Source organism: Onychostoma macrolepis, chromosome 01 (assembly GCF_012432095.1).
Source record: "Onychostoma macrolepis isolate SWU-2019 chromosome 01, ASM1243209v1, whole genome shotgun sequence".
In the NCBI taxonomy this organism is placed as follows: Eukaryota; Metazoa; Chordata; class Actinopteri; order Cypriniformes; family Cyprinidae; genus Onychostoma; species Onychostoma macrolepis.
Genome location: NC_081155.1, coordinates 4,253,771 through 4,277,070, shown reverse-complemented (window position 1 = coordinate 4,277,070; position 23,300 = coordinate 4,253,771). Strand labels below are relative to the sequence as shown.

At 35.4% G+C, this 23,300-nt stretch overlaps 1 protein-coding gene across 6 annotated transcripts; it reads right to left on the bottom strand.

Moving 5' to 3' along the window:
- Positions 1-454: 454 nt before the first annotated feature.
- On the bottom strand, positions 455-22,202 carry LOC131547773 (deoxynucleoside triphosphate triphosphohydrolase SAMHD1-like). 6 transcript variants are annotated; one of them, XR_009273009.1, is made up of 5 exons: positions 22,069-22,202; positions 21,855-21,919; positions 4,858-5,018; positions 2,427-2,531; positions 455-2,211 (listed from the first exon to the last, which is right to left on the bottom strand). XR_009273009.1 is itself a non-coding variant. In XM_058788415.1 (4 exons), exons 1-4 carry the CDS (start codon positions 22,094-22,096, stop codon positions 2,044-2,046), a joined length of 366 nt encoding a protein of 121 aa, XP_058644398.1. In that variant the 5' UTR covers positions 22,097-22,198; the 3' UTR covers positions 455-2,043. The 6 variants fall into 6 exon arrangements, 2 of the variants coding, with proteins under 2 accessions (XP_058644398.1, XP_058644408.1); XR_009273010.1 differs by lacking the exon at positions 21,855-21,919 and adding an exon at positions 15,249-15,313; XR_009273013.1 differs by lacking the exons at positions 21,855-21,919; positions 22,069-22,202 and adding an exon at positions 14,293-14,406.
- Between the last annotated feature and the right edge of the window lie 1,098 nt (positions 22,203-23,300).

Genomic DNA, 23,300 nt, shown 5'->3' with positions numbered 1-23,300 from the left:
GAAAACGCACTACTTTGATAAAAATACATTTTTCTCAGTTTTTTGTCCAAAATGTTGTATTTTTGATGGTACCCACCCGCATTCAAATGGTCATAAAACATGAACACATGAAGATAGAATAAAATAGTTTAATCATCAAAAATGCTGGCGGTGGCTGGCAACTTTTTTTTAAAAATGCTGGCAGTGAAAGAGTTAAGGTTCATTTAGACACAATTTATAATGTTTCTGGACCAAATAAACACTCTCAGGATACCGCAACAACTGCGTTTCACAAAGACACAGTTACAACAGCCAATGAAAAGCGAACACAAGTAATGCAAGGACCAAGATCCCAGCTAAAGCAAACACTGTCCACCACAATGGTGAGTTCAAATGAAACAAATACCAACATTTAAAACTCTGGTAATTATCAATAAAAGCTATAGATGTCTGACAGAAATAAAGTCAATCTAATGAGTGAAGCTGGTGATGCTGTTTGTGGAGATGTTTGATCCTCCTCTGCTGAGATCTTGAGAGATTTATTGTCTTTGATTTGCAGTTGATTTTACCAAATGCTTAATCATTAGTTATTTGATCATTTAATTAAACACTGTTTCAGTGAAGATTCTTTTATTTTCATGATTTTTGGACAAACACAGTGTCTGTGAGTTGCTTTGCAATTATAAATGGAAATTACTTTGAAAAAACATGAGTTTAAATCTAATGCATCCTGAGAGTGTTTATTTGGTCCAGAAACAGTATAAATTATGTCTAAATGAACCTTAAATTATGTAAAAAATATGTCCACTGACCACATTTGAACTAGTTTTTAACCTTGTATGGAGGTTCCATGAACGTCTAAATCGGATGCTCAGAACACGCCAAAAAAAGACGTCATAAAAACTTTCATTCTGGCTCCTCAGTGGACGTCTTTTCAACGTCTGCAAAGACATAAAAAGACGTCCTCTGGACATAACCTTGCCCAGTGGGTAGATATATTTTTAAATTTATACAGTTTTGTGTCTCCTGAAAGAATACAACTGATAATATAAAACACAAAATGTGAAATTTGGTTCAATTTGTTTATGCAATTTTGTATTTTACTACTTAGAAAAACATAAAAATGAAACATAATTCATTCAATAATCAGGAAAAGTGGTTATGGCACATAGTAAATTAGGATTCTGGGAGTAATTTGTTTTATATAGCTTGTTTTTGCAAAGGAAACTCAAAATGACAAATCTACATGCAAAATATGATAATTTCACTCGCTTCATTTATGATGCAATAACTCCTGTTTGGAAGCTGTTATTTGAAAAATTATTTTTTCTGGTACATTTTGGCATCTAGTGGCATCAAACTAAGTAAGTTTTAGATAAATAGAACATGAATTACAGATTTTCATTTTATTTTATTTTTTGTGTTTATTGTAATATTTGAAACACATATAATGTTATTTATGAAAAATGACACCCATCTGTTATAGTTCAAAGGGTTTTCTTTCAAATTAAACCATTTTTTTTTCTTTCATTTCCTCCATTGTATGTGTGCAGGGTAAACATTTGAATTTGAGTGTGAAAATTTAGGAGAAAATTCCCAAAAACGCCCCAGAGAATAAGTGGTTAAACTAGAATTAATCTGAAACTGATGATGAAGATTACAGTATGATTGATTCAACATTCAATATCAGACAGAGCGTTATAAACACATGTGCACAGCGACTCAGAGAAACCTTTACCAAAAAAAAAAAAAAAAAAGCCCTGATTATAAGAATAGAGACCTCTGCTGGTCACTCTTTATGCCTTACAGTGACAAGTCTTTCACTCATCGAATAAAAGTGTGCTTAATTTATTTGCAAATCTCATACTATCAATACTACTCCTGTAATTTATTTTCCATTATAGTTTTTCTCTGTCTGCATGTTTATTTAGTAACATGAATGTGAAAAAGTTTATTTAAACTGCCCCTGTAGTTCATTCATTAAACAATCCGTGAAATTACAGACACATGTACTGATTGTGCAGCCATAACCCTAAATATCATATATTATAAACCAAATGCACATTACTGGAGTCCAAATTTGGAGTCACACCATTTCTGAAAGCACTTCTCAGCCTCCTCCACTGTCTTCTTCTCCTCCACTTTTTTCTTCTCCTTCTGTTTCCCATCAGTTTGTTTGTAGTAAACTCTGACCAGTTCTTCATTAAACTTATTTGGCAGGAAACTGGAGAGCTGACAGAACAAGACAAATGAGTTTCTATTGTAGTAAATAAGCTGCACCGCAAACTTCAGTCCAGCATTCAAACAATACATAGATTTAAGCTCCTGCATCGTTTACAAAAAATACTTTAGTGAGACATTTATCACTCTTATTTTATTAAATTATGATTCATACTTCTAATCTGAAAGAATGTTCTGAAATATAATGATTTAAATGTGACGGGTACCTGATAAACTTTCATTTTAGAAGCTTCATTGGGTTTCCTCTTGCTGTAGAAATAGACGTTATCAATGGGGTTTTTGTCCTTCATGCCGTGATCCAGATCAACCACCTGAGTAAGATATGAAATGGTTTATGAGGACATGAGGCAGAGATGAAGGGGTGAATTCAGTAAATAGCTGAACATTTTATTTCAGTACAAAAACCTGCATCTAAACACCTGCAATCTACCCAGTCAACACGTGAGATCAAGCGATGATCACAGTGACATCACACCATTCTCATACGGTGATCCTCACAGTGTGAGTAATATATGAGCTCATTGTGAACTCAAAAAGATGAGCGGGGTTCTTATTTCTGTTAGACATCTACAAAAGCGCTTATTGAGAATTAACAGATTTAGATGATGATGTTTTATTGTTTTGTTTGACGTTACCATCGTGGTGAGTAGTGTTTGCTTTAGTTGGACTCTTGACCCTTGACTTTTAACATTATATTTTTTGGGGCTGCTGTAACTGTGTTTGAAAAGCACGTTTGTTATGGCAAGAAAAACCAAAAAAGAGACTGCAGCCAGGTGGTATTGGTTTGTTACTGATGATAATAGTGCAACCATCACCTAGATTCAACATGCAGTCTTTGTGAGTAGTTATTAATCTTAAATTTTTAACAATAGCTCTGCGATTACACAGTATAGGACCTAACAGTGTCATAATTGTTTATGAAGGATTTTAAAAGCATGATAAGACAGAAACATTTTGAAACACTGTGTAAATTAAATACAAAGAGAGACATCAAGAATCAGTGTATGAATCTCAACAATGGTGACAATCAAAAGCTTCATGCTGCCATGCATGCTGGGTACCTAGTCTCTGTGCAGTGAGTGCACTTTGACCTCACATTAGTATGAGCTCACAGTGAGGGCACTGTGAGGTTACACTTTTAGCTCACTGTTACCTCACATTGTGACCTCATCACGAGTATCCTGTGAGCTCATGGTGACATCACTGTGAGATCAAATTGTTGACTGGGTTGTATGTTTGGAGAAGGTTCTTATAACAGAAATCTGTTAGCTGGGCGTGCACTCATGAGCTCATCATGTGAGAGCACTGTGATATCTCTGTGATAGTGTTGAGAAACAGGAAGTAGAATGTCCCCCAGCGACTGATATTTGAGCTGCCTCGTCTCAACCTGCTCAACATTTTGAGTTCACAATGAGCTCATATATTACTCACACTGTGAGGATCACCGTATGAGAATGGTGTGATGTCACTGTGATCATCGCGTGATCTCACGTGTTGACTGGGAACTGACTTCCAGCCACAGCCTTAGATGAAATCAACTGAAATAAACAAATAACCAGCTTCACTCATTATTAACCAGACTGACTTAATTTCTGTCAGACATCTTCAAAAGCGCTTATTGGGAATTAACAGAGATTTAGATGATGATGTTTTATTGTTTTGTTTGATGTTACCATCATAGTGATTAGTGTTTGCTTTAGTTGGGCTCTTGACCCTTAACTTTATAACATTATATTTTCTTGGGCTGCTATAACTGTGTTTGTAAAGCACATATGTTATGGCAAGGAAACCCAAAAACAGACTGCAACCAGGTGGTTTGTTATTGATGACAACAACACAGTCATCACCTAGATTCAATTTGCAGTCTTGGTCTTGGGAAGTTGTGGCCTAATGGTTAGAGAGTCGGACTCGTACTCGTAATCCAAAGGTTGCGAGTTTGAGTCTTGGGCCGGCAGGGATTGTACTACGAATGAGGTGCCCTTGAGCAAGGCACCAAACCCCCAACTGCTTCCCAGGCACTGCAGCATAAATGGCTGCTCACTGCTCTGGGTGGGTGTACACCTTGGATGTGTTAATTGCAGAGCACAAATTCCGAGTATGGGTCACTTTCATAATCATTCATGAAGAGCTACAACAGCATAAGACACAAACATTATTAACTACTCTGATTCTTGATGTTTCTCTTTGTGTTTAAATGACAGTGTATGAATCTCAACAATGGTGACAATCAAAAGCTTCATGCTGCAATGCATGCTGGGTACCTAGTCTCTGTGCAGTGAGTGCACTTTGACCTCACATTACTATGAGCACACAGTGAGGGCGCTGTGAGGTTACACTTTTAGCTCACTGTTACTTCACATTGTGACCTCATCACAAGTATCCTGTGAGCTCATGGTGAGATCACTGTGAGATCAAATTGTTGACTGGGCAGACAACCTGCTAAATATGCCACACTAGCACACAAAATATTAGTTTACTAAACCTAGCATTTCTATTGAGCTCAATGATTGATTATACAACACAATAATTGTTTTAAAATGTTCAATTAATCAATAAATTAAACAAAATATAGAGAGAGACAGCAGAATATCAGTTATCATCTGGATATATTAAGCTTTGAATATAATAATATCTCACCCAAGAGAGTGCTCAAAGCGATTGTGAGAAGCTCCCGGATACACCAGGTATGTTCCTCCCAGCTGTTTAATGTGTCTCAGTCTCTGAAACTGAGGAGTGTCAATGATCTTCACCAGCAGGGGGTGCAGCTCAATGTGGCCATGAATGGGGTCGTTGAAGATCTACAAGACAAAAGACATCAGTTTGCTAAGAGTACTGACAGGTTTTAGCTTATAACTAAATATAACTTAACCAACTGGGACAAGATGTCCTCAAGGTTAAGACAGTAGTTAAATGGAAGCCCGAAAGATGTTATTTTGAGATGCTGACCAATATAATCGCTGCCAAGTACAACACCACAACACCAGGCGTGTGATGGAGTGAGTAAAGCACACTGATACTGGACTCTGGAGCAGTGGAAACCTGTTCAGTGGAGTGACCGATCACGCTCCTCTGTTTGGCAGTCTGATGGCCAGGTCTGGGTTTGGAGAGCGTTACCAACTGCATTGTGTTGACCAGGGTGTTGCTATGAATCTGGGACCCTGTGCAATGAATTTGCTACGAAGCCCTCTTTAAAATCACATTCAGTGCCAAACCTTAATGCTTCAGCATACTAAGACATTTTGGACAATGCTATGCTTCCAACTTTGTGGTAAAAACCAACTTTGTGGACAGCCCTTTTCTATTCCAGCATGACGTTTACATGCAACCAAATAATTATTTTTTAATCAGATCGATCGTTCATGTAAACACCTCAATCAATCTGACTGGATTGGACATGTAATCACTTGATCGGACTGAAAACTGAAATTGAAGGGAAAAAAAACAAAAAACTTTTGCGCATGTGCAATGATGTAGTAATGGCGTAATTGCATAATAGCATAATGGCACATGACGTGTGGAATGAGCTGTTGTTCTTGTAGGATGAAGTGCCATAATTGACAGTCATGTTATTCCAAAATTCTCTCATCATCATGTGTGACGTGGAGCAGAACAGAACAACATCCCATCAGTCCACACTTTATACACAGAGCTTGGGGACCAACTCCATATTAACATCTATTTAGAAAACAATGTCACTAAAGACACAAAAAAGCCCAAATTTTGTATCTTATTAAAAATATATACTATATACAGGCAAGCAACGTGGTAATCCATTAAGCCACATTAGGACTTTATAATGTTTTTATATGGGGGAGAAGACATGTGAAACTTTGCGCGTTCAGTTCATGTTCTGGGTTTGTCTGCTTTCCTGTGTGTAATATATTTTATTAATGAACTGTGTACTACATTTGGTCTTTTTATATTACCGTCTTCGTCCATTAAGTCCTTAAGCATTTTCTACAACGGTTTTCTATGGGGGAGAAAAAGCTTAACGTGCATTTGCGCGTTTTGTTCATAGCTATTCTGCTTTTACAGTAATATTACACAGAAAAATCTCCGGCGTTAAATTAACACCGCTCGGTGTCTATATGTGTAACACTGAAACAGTGTTAAAATCAATTAGGTAATTAAGAGATTCATTTGAGTGATGATTGGCCATTATTGAAGACACCTGATGTTAACAAGCAGAATCACCAAAGAAGAAAATCACAATTTTTAAAGTCAACATTACAGTGGTCAGTGTTTACTTTAGTTGGGCTCTTGACCCTTGACTTTTTAATGTTACAATTGTTTTGCTGCTGTAACTAAATTATAGTACCCAGACCAGCAGATAACAAAAGTCATCAGGTGGTGATGATTATATTGTGACATAATCATCATACAGTGATTTGAATAACTGAGTTAGGTTTTCTTTGTTGCTTATGTGAATGCTGTGAACAGCATAAGATCTGGTATTTTCAGTATAATATAAAAACTTATTTTGATCAAAAACTTAAAAATTGTCTTTAACTTAGCCACACAGACATCAATAATTAGTGTGAGAATCACAACAACAGTGACCATCAAAAAAAGCATGGTGTAGCCAATCAAAACTCATCCATGGCTCCCATCATGCATTGCGACATGAATAAATTATGAGCAGAATTGTATTTGTAATGTCTTTTATTCTTACTATTTTCTTTTATTTTTGCTGTTTTTATGTGACTTTTTAGTGGCTTGTTTTGTGATGTTCATAGTTGAGCTGAATATGCTGTTTGTCACTGTTGTTGAGATTCATACACTGATTCTTGATTTCTGTGTGTGCCTAAGTAAAACTTTTTTCTGAAGGTTTTTTTTTCTTTTCGGAACAGCTCATAGATTAAGATTTATATCTTAATCTATGAGATATATATTGTCTTCCTTGTCAAAGACATATTCAAAACAGCGCAATGCATAGATAACCAAGTGGCAATATCTTCTACTTTAATCCTTTCAGAATATATCAGGACAGTCGCAGTTCTAACATCTCTTTCAGACAGAGGAGTCAACTGGATTTTCTGAAGACAGGGAGCCACAGTTTTCTTGGAATTGAATCTTTCCAAACAAAGCTCATAAGCAAAAAAGGTGGTAAAAACAACTTCAAAGACTTTCCTACTGGGCAGAGCAAAGATATAATCCAGTTGCAAGGGTTGGAATCCAAGCACAGTCTGTAAGATTTTCCTGCTGAAATTCAGACGATCCATCTCCAATCCTTCCAGAAGCTCAAACCGGACTGTATTCCTTTGCACCAAAGAGGCCGACACTGTTGTTCTGTTGTATACTCTAAACCAGAACAAATGTTAAGGACTCTGGGTGAACCGCCTTCTTGGTCATGGTGTCTCCCCTGCCAGGTAAGTATCTATATATTATATATGAGCATGGGATAAAAACTGGAGCATCTAAGTTTCAAGTGCGTTTGAAGAGAGACGCTGAGGGTAATTACCACCACCTTCCCTCATTAATCCAATTAGGCCCAATTAGGGTCTATATTTTCTATAATGGACAACCAAAAGAATGTAGAAAATGTGGCTCCTTAGATCACATAGCTGCCAACCGTGAACTGGAAATTTGTAGACATTGTAAAAGTAAAGAACATAGCTCCAAAGATTGTCAGTTACTAAAGAAATGCAACCTTTGTGGAGCAGAAAGCCACAGGTTTCGTGATTGTCCCCATGCCTACTCTAATAAAACAAAACAACAGAATTATGGAGAAACGGAAAATGTAGTGGACTTTGAAGACTTGGCGAGTACTACTGGAGATCGTGTTGCTACTGGGAACCAACAGCGTTTAGCCCAAGATGGTATGGTCCCTTTGGGAGTGTCTAGTATAAACTCCTCACCGCAATTGCAAGGAACAGCTGAAGTCTCTATATTGACCTTGTCGAAAGAAGAGTTGTTGTCTTTATCAAGATTTATTGATCCCCCATTAGCTTCTAATGATGAGAAAACAGGAGAAAAGATACAAAGACGAGAAGTTCAATCACTTGAAGGAGGGATAGGTGTTGCAACAACAACTCCAGATAAGGAAGTTCAGAAACTGAAAGAATTGGTGGAATTAAATGGTATAGCTTTTCGTATAATTAACGTATATTGTCCTCCAGATTTACAAGAGCGGAAGGAAATTTTGAAAGAAATAGCTTCAATATTAATTTGTGAGCGGGAAGTAATTATGGGAGGTGATTTTAATTGTATAATAGCTAAAGAAGATCAGAAATCAATAACAACAATAAAACTTGATTCTAGTTCAATAGACCTTATGAATATTATTAAGGACTTTAAACTTACAGATATTTTTAGATCGCAGAACCCCAATATTCCAGGTTTTACTAGGTCTAATGGTTCCTCTTTCTCTCGTATTGATTTCATATTCTCCTCACCTACAATTGAAGTAATGGAATCTTTGAAACCGGTGTTCTTTTTCGATCATGCCAAAGTAGATTGTGTGGTGAGGATAAACGGAAGTAGTACGAGGGGATCTGGATTATGGAAACTGAATATAAATTTGTTAAAAGATCCTAAAGTGGTATCAAGATTAACCTCTTAACTGTCACCGTCCACCCTGTGGGACGCCTACCTTTACTTCACTATTTTACAATTAAATCCTAATCTAATCATGACAAACTATATATCGTTGGAAAGGTCTAAGACTCCTAAATAGGTAATTTACCACTTTTTCTGTTAAAAAATTATGTAGGAAAAGTAATAGATTAATTTATGACCAGAGGTGTCAAATCCAGGGTCAGAAAGTAAAAGTCCTGCCATGTGTTTATTCCACCCATGAACTCAGCAGCTGATTTCACCAGAGGAGGAACCAACTCATTCCTTTCAAGTCACAAGCAAGTTTCGAGTCAAATCCCAAGACCTCAACGAGTTGAGGTAATTAAGAGATAATTGAGAGACTAATTAAATGTTGATTGTGCATTAGTGATGAACACCTGCTGTTATTGAGAATTACAGAGGATCAGATGTTGATGTTTTATTGGTTAAAATGATGCCACCATCATGGAGATCAGTGTTTGCTTTAGTTGGGCTCTTGACCCTTTTAGTAACTGAGAATGGATTGCTTTTAAGCAATTGCAATATTGCTTCACAACAAACATTTGCACATTGCTGAATTAAAAGCTTGAGGAAGCAGATGAGCTTACACTTTTGGCTTTTATGTTACTTGAATGAACATCATGAAGGTGTCTCTTTGGTTTATTTACTGACGTTCAGCTGTTACAGAACTGCAGGAATTTACTATTAAACAAATGCCATCGTAATATTAAATATTGGAAAAAAATAAGAATTATATTGCTCAGGCTTTTAGACATGAACACTTATCATACGATCCTCAACAGTGGTGACCATAATTATTCATACTGTGGTGTTACCCAGCATGCATTGCAGCATGAAGCATTTTGTTGATTGTCACCATTGTTGAGATTCATACGCTGGTTCTTGATGTCTGTGTGTGTCTGAATAAGACTGGAGTTTAAATATTTAAATGCATTAGATTTAAAATTCTTTCTCTATAACTGCTACAGCAGTAAATTCATTGCGTACTGTGGTTTCACAGAGTTGTTTATTCAAAAGCAGAACATAAATTTAAAAATGAAAATGTTGTATGTGTATATATATATATATATATACACACACAGTATATTGATGCAAACAGGTAAGCACCTGATGATTACCTCATCATATGAAAACAACTAACAGTTGCTCATTGCACAGCACTGATCTCTCCGCTTTACAACAGCACATGCATTGCTACAGAGAGATCTAACACAGGAGTCAAGGGTCAAGAGCCCAACTAAAGCAAACACTGATCTCCATGATGGTGGTATCATTTTAACCAATAAAACATCAACATCTGATCCTCTGTGATTCACAGTAACAGCAGGTGTTCATCACTAATGCACAATCATCATTTAATTAGTCTCTCAATTATCTCTTAATTACCTCAACTCGTTGAGGTCTTGGGATTTGACTCGAAACTTGCTTGTGACTTGAAAGGAATGAGTTGGTTCCTCCTCTGGTGAAATCAGCTGCTGAGTTCATGGGTGGAATAAACACATGGCAGGACTTTACTTTCTGACCCTGGATTTGACACCTCTGTTTATGACAAGAGTGCACCTGAAAAAAATCTACATCATGACATGAATTCTGACCTTTGTCACAGAAAGTCTTCTTAGTTGCCTTTTTCTCTATCACGAATTAGAAATCATAAGAAATTATTTATCAGTAGAAAACTTAAAATTTCGAAATTCATCCTTTGAAACCCATTTTAAAATCAGACATTGCATTACCATGTAAATGGTACATTAAAATCATGTTACAAAATATTTTCATTCATGAATTATAAAAAATTAAGTTTGGATAGTGCACTATAATGTCTCTGTTCAAAACTGTGGGTGACAGTTAAGGGGTTAAGAGAAAAAACTTAATCAGTGGAAATCTCTGCAAGAATTGTATAGTTCTGTAGGAGATTGGTGGGAAGATCTTAAAACTAGAATAAGGAGGTTTTTCATACAGGAAAGTAAGAAAGCTACGTCGAAAAGTAATTTCCATTTTAAAAAATGTCAGAGAGATTTGCAAATCTTATATTCTATGTCTCATTTTGGATTTGATGTAGTTGAAGATATTGCAAAACTTAATAAAGAAATGGCTAAAATGATGGCTTATAAGAGTAAGAGCTATATTATAAGGAGTAGAGTTCAGTATATGGAATCTAATGAAAAATGCACTAGATATTTTTTTAGGAAACTTCTTGGTTCCTCAAGTTTACATTCTTTAAAAATTCAAGACGATCAAATAATAACAGGAACCCATAATATAGTATCCCATGTTCATTCGTTTTACGAGAATTTATATAGATCAAAAAACATAGAAGAAGAGGATATGATGACTTTCTTCTCTGAGGTTGGAAATAATATTCAAGGAGAATGGAGGAGATTAACCTCTGCGTAGACGACTTAACTAATGCAGTAAAGAGCATGAGTAATAATAAATGCCCAGGAGCAGATGGTTTACCTAAGGAATTCTATATAACCTTTTGGGAAGATTTAAAAGATCATTTGCTAATGATGTTCATGGAGAGTCTACGTATAGGAAAACTCCCATCTTCTTTAAGAGAAGTAGTCATCTCATTGATGTTTAAAAAAGGAGACAAACAAGATTTAAAAAATTGGATCCCCTTGACTTTGCTAGGGGTAGATGCTAAAATATTGTCTAAAGCCCTTTTTTTTAAGATTCAGCCTATTATGCCCAAGTTTATTGGTAGCGATCAAACATGTGGCATTAAGGGGCGGTCCTTACAAGACAATTTGGCATTGGCCAGAGATAGTTATTTGTTTGCACAAAACCGTAAACTGCCTTTGGCGATTTTAGGACTAGATCTGGAAAAAGCCTTTGACAGTATAGATTATTGCTATTTACATAGATTATGTGAGTGATTAGGCCTTAGCCCCTCTATATGCTCATGGATTAAACTTCTTTATACAGATTGTCAAAGCAAAGTATTGGTAAATAACTATTTGTTCGAGTGTACGACAAGGTTGTAGCTTGTCCCCATTGCTATTTATTTTAGCGGTCGAGCCACTAGCTTGTGCGCTTAGGCAAAACCCAGAAATTAAAGGGTTTCCGATCCCGGCAGTTCAGGTAGGGAGGCTAGGGTCTCACTTTATATGGACGATCTATCCCAGTCAATACGTGAGATCACGCGATGATCACAGTGACATCACACCATTCTCATACGGTGATCCTCACAGTGTGAGTAATATGTGAGCTCATTGTGAACTCAAAAAGATGAGCGGGGTTCTTATTTCTGTCAGACATCTACAAAGTGCTTATTGAGAATTAACAGATTTAGATGATGATGTTTTATTGTTTTGTTTGACGTTACCATCGTGGTGAGTAGTGTTTGCTTTAGTTGGGCTCTTGAGACTTGACTTTACAACATTATATTTTTTGTGGCTGCTGTAACTGTGTTTGAAAAGCACATTTGTTATGGCAAGGAAAACCAAAAAAGAGACTGCAACCAGGTGATATTGGATTGTTACTGATGATAACAGTGCAACCATCACCTAGATTCAGTATGCAGTCTTTGTGAGTAGTTATTAATCTAAAGTTTTAATAATAGCTCTGTGATTATACAAAATAAGACCCAACAGTGTCATAACCATTTATGAAAGATTTTAAAAGCATGATAAGACACAAACATTTTGAAATACTGTGTAATTTAAACACAAAGAGAGACATCAAGAATCAGTGTATGAATCTCAACAATGGTGACAATCAAAAGCTTCATGCTGCAATGCATGCTGGGTACCTAGTCTCTGTGCAGTGAGTGCACTTTGACCTCACATTAGTATGAGCTCACAGTGAGGGCGCTGTGAGGTTACACTTTTAGCTCACTGTTACCTCACATTGTGACCTCATCACGAGTATCCTGTGAGCTCATGGTGAGATCACTGTGAGATCAAGTTGTTGACTGGGAACCCTCTTTCTTATTGATAATAACTACATTAAGGAAACTTCGCAAAGCTGTGAAAAGTTTACTCTAGCTACCGGTGCAAAAATTAATAGAAAAAAAGACTGAAATTCTGTATTCCTTTGGAAAGAACCTAAATTAAATTTGGGCTTTAAAGATCAGGTAGAATCCATTAAGATTTTAGAGCTTTTGATTGCTAACAATATGGAGAAAATTAATTGGGATCAGAGACTCGATAAAATTAAATGGAAAGTAAAACAGTGGGAGGATCGAGACCTTACTTTGAGAGGGAAAGTGTTAGTAATAAATGCAAAATTGTAGCTTCTCTCACCTTTCTAGCCGCAACTTTGCCGGTACCAGTTAATTTCATAAGATCGGTTAAAAAAGTCTTGTTTGGTTTCCTTTGGGGTTCCAAACACGAAAGAATGAGAAGAGAAATATTGTATAAATCAGTAGTTAAGGGTGGGCTAGCAGTTCCAGAAATAAGTATTAAATTGGAATCAATGTTTTTGACTCCTATTCTGAAAGCTTGTCTAAGTAAGAACGAAGAAACCTTGTGGCATTGTTTTGCTAAGCTTTGGGTGGGCCAACAGGTAGCCAATGCTTGGAGGATTAGACGTCCACAAAATAAACCTCATGCTGATTTTAGACCAAATATATACGAAAAGGTGTTACTCTTCTTAAGAAAAGTTAAAGTGTCAGACATCCCTATCGAGAAAGTAAATCGAGTGAACGTGCAAAATATGTTATACCCAGAATTACAGAGGATATCTCCGTGGGAAAGCTCATTGAGCCTGATTGTATTCAAGTATGGAAGAATGTAAGCAATGTATTTTATTTAATTCACATAAAGACATTGCTTGGCAAGTAGTGCATCAAAGTCTACCTACTGAGTGTTTTTGGAAAAAGGAACTGCTCAAAGAGTTCACAATGTACAAAATTTAAATGTGGAGAAGACAAGTCCATCAGCCATTTATTTTGGTCTTGTAAATATGCTAAGGAGGTACGGTTTTCTGTATGAGAATGGTTAACTGACTTGTATAGATTTCCAAGTGAAATGGATGTTCTGTATGGAGAGCTGAATAACATAGACCCTGAGGAATGGATTAGATGGTGGACGGTTATCAATGTCATTAAAGAGGGGATATGGAAAGCAATAAATGTTTCTTGCTTTAAAAGATAAGATATACCAGCGGAACAGTGATTACCTCAAGTCTTGTTTCAATCAGAGACTATTTGTTATAGAAACTCTTTATCTGTGATGGAAACATCTAAGAAATGGAAATGTTCAACTTCTTCCCCAATTTTTGAATATTGTGAATGATATGTATGGAAGAGAGTTCCCTTTTTTGTGTGATGTTATAACTATGTATTGAATTGAATGATAAATAAATGTTTTTAAAACGAAAAAAAAAAAAAAAAAGATTAAGATTTATAAAAAATACAACATTTTTCACCGTGGAATCACAAGGCTTGTTCATACGAATTATAAATGCAAAATTTGATTCTCCAATTTCACTGTATTAGTACATTAAGCATTTTAGAATGTCCCAAAACCGTGTTTTGAACTAAGCACTTACTGTATTTCTTCATGCTTGAGTCCAAGTTCAAAATAAAACTCTATGAACTGCTACACTGTGAACGTATGGAGCTGTATGAACCACTGCAAGCTGTAAAGTAAACAGGAAGTGTTTGTCCGAAGGCAACTCGTTTTGTGAGAGAATGCAAATGTTTTCTGAGGAATGCAAATATATTTGCAAGAGAACGAAACATTTTTGCGAGGGAATGCAAATATATTTGCAAGAGAACGAAACATTTTTGCGAGGGAATGCAAATATCTTTCAGAGAAAGACATTTCTTTTCTTTTTTTTCTTTTTTTTTCCACCACCATGTCCCTTTAGGGGCTCTGTAGTTTCGCAAGTAAATCAAAGCAAACAAAATGGATACAAAATATAATCTTAAATATCACACATGCAGTAAAGAAACACAAGCTGCTAACTGCTCTTTCAACTGCTGGTTTTCTTAAAGGGCAGTACTCAATTTGAACATATCACATATTTCAATGTAAAAGTTATAAATACTCATCTAAATAGTACACATGCATCATATGTGTCCCAACAAATGCAAACAATAAGAAACACAAAATGCAAAGAGCAATACTAAACCACAAAACATGCAATACCAGCATGCAGCAGAACCTTTGCAAACTCCTACAGTAATAATATGAACCTTTTAGGGGTAAATCAATTACAGAAGTGTAAACCTAGATTAATAAAATGTTCTAAACACTAAGACAAATATTTTATTTTAAGAACTGTTCACTGATAGGTTCACCTTTTGAAACCTTTGTCTTTAGGAGTATATTATACAGTAGCTATACAGTACAGTACAGTAAGATAGTAAAATAGTACTATTATCATTAGGTTCATGTGTGGTAAATAATTCAACAGTCCTGATAACAGCTTCACACAAGACATTGTTTGCTATATTTTCCCATAGAGGAGATTTTCTGCTTCCCTTTTAATGCTTCACTTACCTTCATGACGTCCTTTGAAATGTGTGAAGAGTTTTTCTGTTTTTCAGTGGTTTCGCGTCTTTTCACTGCAGATAAAGTATGAAAGTTTTTATGTGTTTATATAACTTTATATGAAAATTATTACCATGACATTGAATTTACATTTCTTAAAAGATCCTAAAGTGGTATCAAGATTAACCTCTTAACTGTCACCGTCCACCCTGTGGGACGCCTACCTTTACTTCACTATTTTACAATTAAATCCTAATCTAATCATGACAAACTATATATCGTTGGAAAGGTCTAAGACTCCTAAATAGGTAATTTACCACTTTTTCTGTTAAAAATTATGTAGGAAAAGTAATAGATTAATTTATGACCAGAGGTGTCAAATCCAGGGTCAGAAAGTAAAAGTCCTGCCATGTGTTTATTCCACCCATGAACTCAGCAGCTGATTTCACCAGAGGAGGAACCAACTCATTCCTTTCAAGTCACAAGCAAGTTTCGAGTCAAATCCCAAGACCTCAACGAGTTGAGGTAATTAAGAGATAATTGAGAGACTAATTAAATGTTGATTGTGCATTAGTGATGAACACCTGCTGTTATTGAGAATTACAGAGGATCAGATGTTGATGTTTTATTGGTTAAAATGATGCCACCATCATGGAGATCAGTGTTTGCTTTAGTTGGGCTCTTGACCCTTTTAGTAACTGAGAATGGATTGCTTTTAAGCAATTGCAATATTGCTTCACAACAAACATTTGCACATTGCTGAATTAAAAGCTTGAGGAAGCAGATGAGCTTACACTTTTGGCTTTTATGTTACTTGAATGAACATCATGAAGGTGTCTCTTTGGTTTATTTACTGACGTTCAGCTGTTACAGAACTGCAGGAATTTACTATTAAACAAATGCCATCGTAATATTAAATATTGGAAAAAAATAAGAATTATATTGCTCAGGCTTTTAGACATGAACACTTATCATACGATCCTCAACAGTGGTGACCATAATTATTCATACTGTGGTGTTACCCAGCATGCATTGCAGCATGAAGCATTTTGTTGATTGTCACCATTGTTGAGATTCATACGCTGGTTCTTGATGTCTGTGTGTGTCTGAATAAGACTGGAGTTTAAATATTTAAATGCATTAGATTTAAAATTCTTTCTCTATAACTGCTACAGCAGTAAATTCATTGCGTACTGTGGTTTCACAGAGTTGTTTATTCAAAAGCAGAACATAAATTTAAAAAATGAAAAATGTTGTATGTGTATATATATATATATATATACACACACAGTATATTGGATGCAAACAGGTAAGCACCTGATGATTACCTCATCATATGAAAACAACTAACAGTTGCTCATTGCACAGCACTGATCTCTCCGCTTTACAACAGCACATGCATTGCTACAGAGAGATCTAACACAGGAGTCAAGGGTCAAGAGCCCAACTAAAGCAAACACTGATCTCCATGATGGTGGTATCATTTTAACCAATAAAACATCAACATCTGATCCTCTGTGATTCACAGTAACAGCAGGTGTTCATCACTAATGCACAATCATCATTTAATTAGTCTCTCAATTATCTCTTAATTACCTCAACTCGTTGAGGTCTTGGGATTTGACTCGAAACTTGCTTGTGACTTGAAAGGAATGAGTTGGTTCCTCCTCTGGTGAAATCAGCTGCTGAGTTCATGGGTGGAATAAACACATGGCAGGACTTTACTTTCTGACCCTGGATTTGACACCTCTGTTTATGACAAGAGTGCACCTGAAAAATCTACATCATGACATGAATTCTGACCTTTGTCACAGAAAGTCTTCTTAGTTGCCTTTTTCTCTATCACGAATTAGAAATCATAAGAAATTATTTATCAGTAGAAAACTTAAAATTTCGAAATTCATCCTTTGAAACCCATTTTAAAATCAGACATTGCATTACCATGTAAATGGTACATTAAAATCATGTTACAAAATATTTTCATTCATGAATTATAAAAAATTAAGTTTGGATAGTGCACTATAATGTCTCTGTTCAAAACTGTGGGTGACAGTTAAGGGGTTAAGAGAAAAAACTTAATCAGTGGAAATCTCTGCAAGAATTGTATAGTTCTGTAGGAGATTGGTGGGAAGATCTTAAAACTAGAATAAGGAGGTTTTCATACAGGAAAGTAAGAAAGCTACGTCGAAAAGTAATTTCCATTTTAAAAATGTCAGAGAGATTTGCAAATCTTATATTCTATGTCTCATTTTGGATTTGATGTAGTTGAAGATATTGCAAAACTTAATAAAGAAATGGCTAAAATGATGGCTTATAAGAGTAAGAGCTATATTATAAGGAGTAGAGTTCAGTATATGGAATCTAATGAAAATGCACTAGATATTTTTTAGGAAACTTCTTGGTTCCTCAAGTTTACATTCTTTAAAAATTCAAGACGATCAAATAATAACAGGAACCCATAATATAGTATCCCATGTTCATTCGTTTTACGAGAATTTATATAGATCAAAAACATAGAAGAAGAGGATATGATGACTTTCTTCTCTGAGGTTGGAAATAATATTCAAGGAGAATGGAGGAGATTAACCTCTGCGTGAGCGACTTAACTAATGCAGTAAAGAGCATGAGTAATAATAAATGCCCAGGAGCAGATGGTTTACCTAAGGAATTCTATATAACCTTTGGGAAGATTTAAAAGATCATTTGCTAATGATGTTCATGGAGAGTCTACGTATAGGAAAACTCCCATCTTCTTTAAGAGAAGTAGTCATCTCATTGATGTTTAAAAAAGGAGACAAACAAGATTTAAAAAATTGGATCCCCTTGACTTTGCTAGGGTAGATGCTAAAATATTGTCTAAAGCCCTTTTTAAGATTCAGCCTATTATGCCCAAGTTTATTGGTAGCGATCAAACATGTGGCATTAAGGGGCGGTCCTTACAAGACAATTTGGCATTGGCCAGAGATAGTTATTTGTTTGCACAAAACCGTAAACTGCCTTTGGCGATTTTAGGACTAGATCTGGAAAAAGCCTTTGACAGTATAGATTATTGCTATTTACATAGATTATGTGAGTGATTAGGCCTTAGCCCCTCTATATGCTCATGGATTAAACTTCTTTATACAGATTGTCAAAGCAAAGTATTGGTAAATAACTATTTGTTCGAGTGTACGACAAGGTTGTAGCTTGTCCCCATTGCTATTTATTTTAGCGGTCGAGCCACTAGCTTGTGCGCTTAGGCAAAACCCAGAAATTAAAGGGTTTCCGATCCCGGGCAGTTCAGGTAGGGAGGCTAGGGTCTCACTTTATATGGACGATCTATCCCAGTCAATACGTGAGATCACGCGATGATCACAGTGACATCACACCATTCTCATACGGTGATCCTCACAGTGTGAGTAATATGTGAGCTCATTGTGAACTCAAAAAGATGAGCGGGGTTCTTATTTCTGTCAGACATCTACAAAGTGCTTATTGAGAATTAACAGATTTAGATGATGATGTTTTATTGTTTTGTTTGACGTTACCATCGTGGTGAGTAGTGTTTGCTTTAGTTGGGCTCTTGAGACTTGACTTTACAACATTATATTTTTTGTGGCTGCTGTAACTGTGTTTGAAAAGCACATTTGTTATGGCAAGGAAAACCAAAAAAGAGACTGCAACCAGGTGATATTGGATTGTTACTGATGATAACAGTGCAACCATCACCTAGATTCAGTATGCAGTCTTTGTGAGTAGTTATTAATCTAAAGTTTTAATAATAGCTCTGTGATTATACAAAATAAGACCCAACAGTGTCATAACCATTTATGAAAGATTTTAAAAGCATGATAAGACACAAACATTTTGAAATACTGTGTAATTTAAACACAAAGAGAGACATCAAGAATCAGTGTATGAATCTCAACAATGGTGACAATCAAAAGCTTCATGCTGCAATGCATGCTGGGTACCTAGTCTCTGTGCAGTGAGTGCACTTTGACCTCACATTAGTATGAGCTCACAGTGAGGGCGCTGTGAGGTTACACTTTTAGCTCACTGTTACCTCACATTGTGACCTCATCACGAGTATCCTGTGAGCTCATGGTGAGATCACTGTGAGATCAAGTTGTTGACTGGGAACCCTCTTTCTTATTGATAATAACTACATTAAGGAAACTTAGCAAAGCTGTGAAAAGTTTACTCTAGCTACCGGTGCAAAAATTAATAGAAAAAAAGACTGAAATTCTGTATTCCTTTGGAAAGAACCTAAATTAAATTTGGGCTTTAAAGATCAGGTAGAATCCATTAAGATTTTAGAGCTTTTGATTGCTAACAATATGGAGAAAATTAATTGGGATCAGAGACTCGATAAAATTAAATGGAAAGTAAAACAGTGGGAGGATCGAGACCTTACTTTGAGAGGGAAAGTGTTAGTAATAAATGCAAAATTGTAGCTTCTCTCACCTTTCTAGCCGCAACTTTGCCGGTACCAGTTAATTTCATAAGATCGGTTAAAAAAGTCTTGTTTGGTTTCCTTTGGGGTTCCAAACACGAAAGAATGAGAAGAGAAATATTGTATAAATCAGTAGTTAAGGGTGGGCTAGCAGTTCCAGAAATAAGTATTAAATTGGAATCAATGTTTTTGACTCCTATTCTGAAAGCTTGTCTAAGTAAGAACGAAGAAACCTTGTGGCATTGTTTTGCTAAGCTTTGGGTGGGCCAACAGGTAGCCAATGCTTGGAGGATTAGACGTCCACAAAATAAACCTCATGCTGATTTTAGACCAAATATATACGAAAAGGTGTTACTCTTCTTAAGAAAAGTTAAAGTGTCAGACATCCCTATCGAGAAAGTAAATCGAGTGAACGTGCAAAATATGTTATACCCAGAATTACAGAGGATATCTCCGGTGGGAAAGCTCATTGAGCCTGATTGTATTCAAGTATGGAAGAATGTAAGCAATGTATTTTTATTTAATTCACATAAAGACATTGCTTGGCAAGTAGTGCATCAAAGTCTACCTACTCGAGTGTTTTTGGAAAAAAGGAACTGCTCAAAGAGTTCACAATGTACAAAATTTAAATGTGGAGAAGACAAGTCCATCAGCCATTTATTTTGGTCTTGTAAATATGCTAAGGAGGTACGGTTTTCTGTATGAGAATGGTTAACTGACTTGTATAGATTTCCAAGTGAAATGGATGTTCTGTATGGAGAGCTGAATAACATAGACCCTGAGGAATGGATTAGATGGTGGACGGTTATCAATGTCATTAAAGAGGGGATATGGAAAGCAATAAATGTTTCTTGCTTTAAAAGATAAGATATACCAGCGGGAACAGTGATTACCTCAAGTCTTGTTTCAATCAGAGACTATTTGTTATAGAAACTCTTTATCTGTGATGGAAACATCTAAGAAATGGAAATGTTCAACTTCTTCCCCAATTTTTGAATATTGTGAATGATATGTATGGGAAGAGAGTTCCCTTTTTTGTGTGATGTTATAACTATGTATTGAATTGAATGATAAATAAATGTTTTTAAAACGAAAAAAAAAAAAAAAGATTAAGATTTATAAAAAATACAACATTTTTCACCGTGGAATCACAAGGCTTGTTCATACGAATTATAAATGCAAAATTTGATTCTCCAATTTCACTGTATTAGTACATTAAGCATTTTAGAATGTCCCAAAACCGTGTTTTGAACTAAGCACTTACTGTATTTCTTCATGCTTGAGTCCAAGTTCAAAATAAAACTCTATGAACTGCTACACTGTGAACGTATGGAGCTGTATGAACCACTGCAAGCTGTAAAGTAAACAGGAAGTGTTTGTCCGAAGGCAACTCGTTTTGTGAGAGAATGCAAATGTTTTCTGAGGGAATGCAAATATATTTGCAAGAGAACGAAACATTTTTGCGAGGGAATGCAAATATCTTTCAGAGAAAGACATTTCTTTTCTTTTTTTTCTTTTTTTTTCCACCACCATGTCCCTTTAGGGGCTCTGTAGTTTCGCAAGTAAATCAAAGCAAACAAAATGGATACAAAAATATAATCTTAAATATCACACATGCAGTAAAGAAACACAAGCTGCTAACTGCTCTTTCAACTGCTGGTTTTCTTAAAGGGGCAGTACTCAATTTGAACATATCACATATTTCAATGTAAAAGTTATAAATACTCATCTAAATAGTACACATGCATCATATGTGTCCCAACAAATGCAAACAATAAGAAACACAAAATGCAAAGAGCAATACTAAACCACAAAACATGCAATACCAGCATGCAGCAGAACCTTTGCAAACTCCTACAGTAATAATATGAACCTTTTAGGGGTAAATCAATTACAGAAGTGTAAACCTAGATTAATAAAATGTTCTAAACACTAAGACAAATATTTTATTTTAAGAACTGTTCACTGATAGGTTCACCTTTTGAAACCTTTGTCTTTAGGAGTATATTATACAGTAGCTATACAGTACAGTACAGTAAGATAGTAAAATAGTACTATTATCATTAGGTTCATGTGTGGTAAATAATTCAACAGTCCTGATAACAGCTTCACACAAGACATTGTTTGCTATATTTTCCCATAGAGGAGATTTTCTGCTTCCCTTTTAATGCTTCACTTACCTTCATGACGTCCTTTGAAATGTGTGAAGAGTTTTTCTGTTTTTCAGTGGTTTCGCGTCTTTTCACTGCAGATAAAGTATGAAAGTTTTTTATGTGTTTATATAACTTTATATGAAAATTATTACCATGACATTGAATTTACATTTCTCTAAAATATTATTTTTAAAAATTCAGTTTTTTTATGTTTATTTTTCATCATAAAGGGTTTTCTCACCATCTTTTGTGCCTTCAGATCCAGACATCTTCTCTTCTTCTCAAGTAGAACTGTGTAGAGAGTTTATGGATTCAGAGGTTTGTCCCACTGCAGCATGTTATCAGGGCTTTAAATGATGAGGGTGTGTCAGAATGACTGACGAATCTGATCATCTGCTGCACTGTGTTCTTCTGTGAGTGTCCTGATTGGGGCATTCGCTCTTACTGGAAATGAACAGCTATTACTGCATTAGATACAGGTATTACTTGAAATTAAAGCTGTTTTTCTGTTTCAGTTGGCTAAGTGGTTGTCAAGATGCACCTCACTTTCTGTCTGCTGATACTGTTTTTGTTATGGGTATGTTGACAACATAATGATTTTTTAGCATGTAGGCTGATGATTTTAAAAATGAAAAATAAACGCAGAGATCATACAAAAACCATCAGCAATAAGAAGCGGAGAGGTAATGTTGTGAAATATAACACTATTGTACATAAGATGATGTGCATAAAAGGCTGTCAGTAACAATCTGAAGCAGTAAATCTAACTGTTTTTGCAATGAACATGATTATGCAGCGATTTCAGTTTTATTGTTTTTGTAATAAAATTATTTTTATTTTTAACGGAGAGCAATAAAAAGTTTTGTTTTTTTCACATGAATGTACTATTACATTTTTAGGGTGTTAAACTTTAAAGTTTTTATTTTTTTATTTATTGATTCAAATTAATGAATTTTAATAAATTAAAGTATTCAATTTGATAGACTTTATTGTACTTAAAATGTATCTATTATCAGTGTTACAAAGATAGCAAGGTGATATTGATTCAATGTTGAAATTCCATCAGAATCATCATTTTGATTGAGGTTGAAAATTCAATGTTAAATAATATTGAATCAATGTTGATAATTCAATGCTTTTCAGTAGTGATGGTGAAATTAAGCTTCATGAAGCCTTAACCCCTTAACTGTCACCCACAGTTTTGAACAGAGACATTATAGTGCACTATCCAAACTTAATTTTTTATAATTCATGAATGAAAATATTTTGTAACATGATTTTAATGTACCATTTACATGGTAATGCAATGTCTGATTTTAAAATGGGTTTCAAAGGATGAATTTTGAAATTTTAAGTTTTCTACTGATAAATAATTTCTTATGATTTCTAATTCGTGATAGAGAAAAAAAACAACTAAGAAGACTTTCTGTGACAAAGGTCAGAATTCATGTCATGATGTAGATTTTTTTCAGG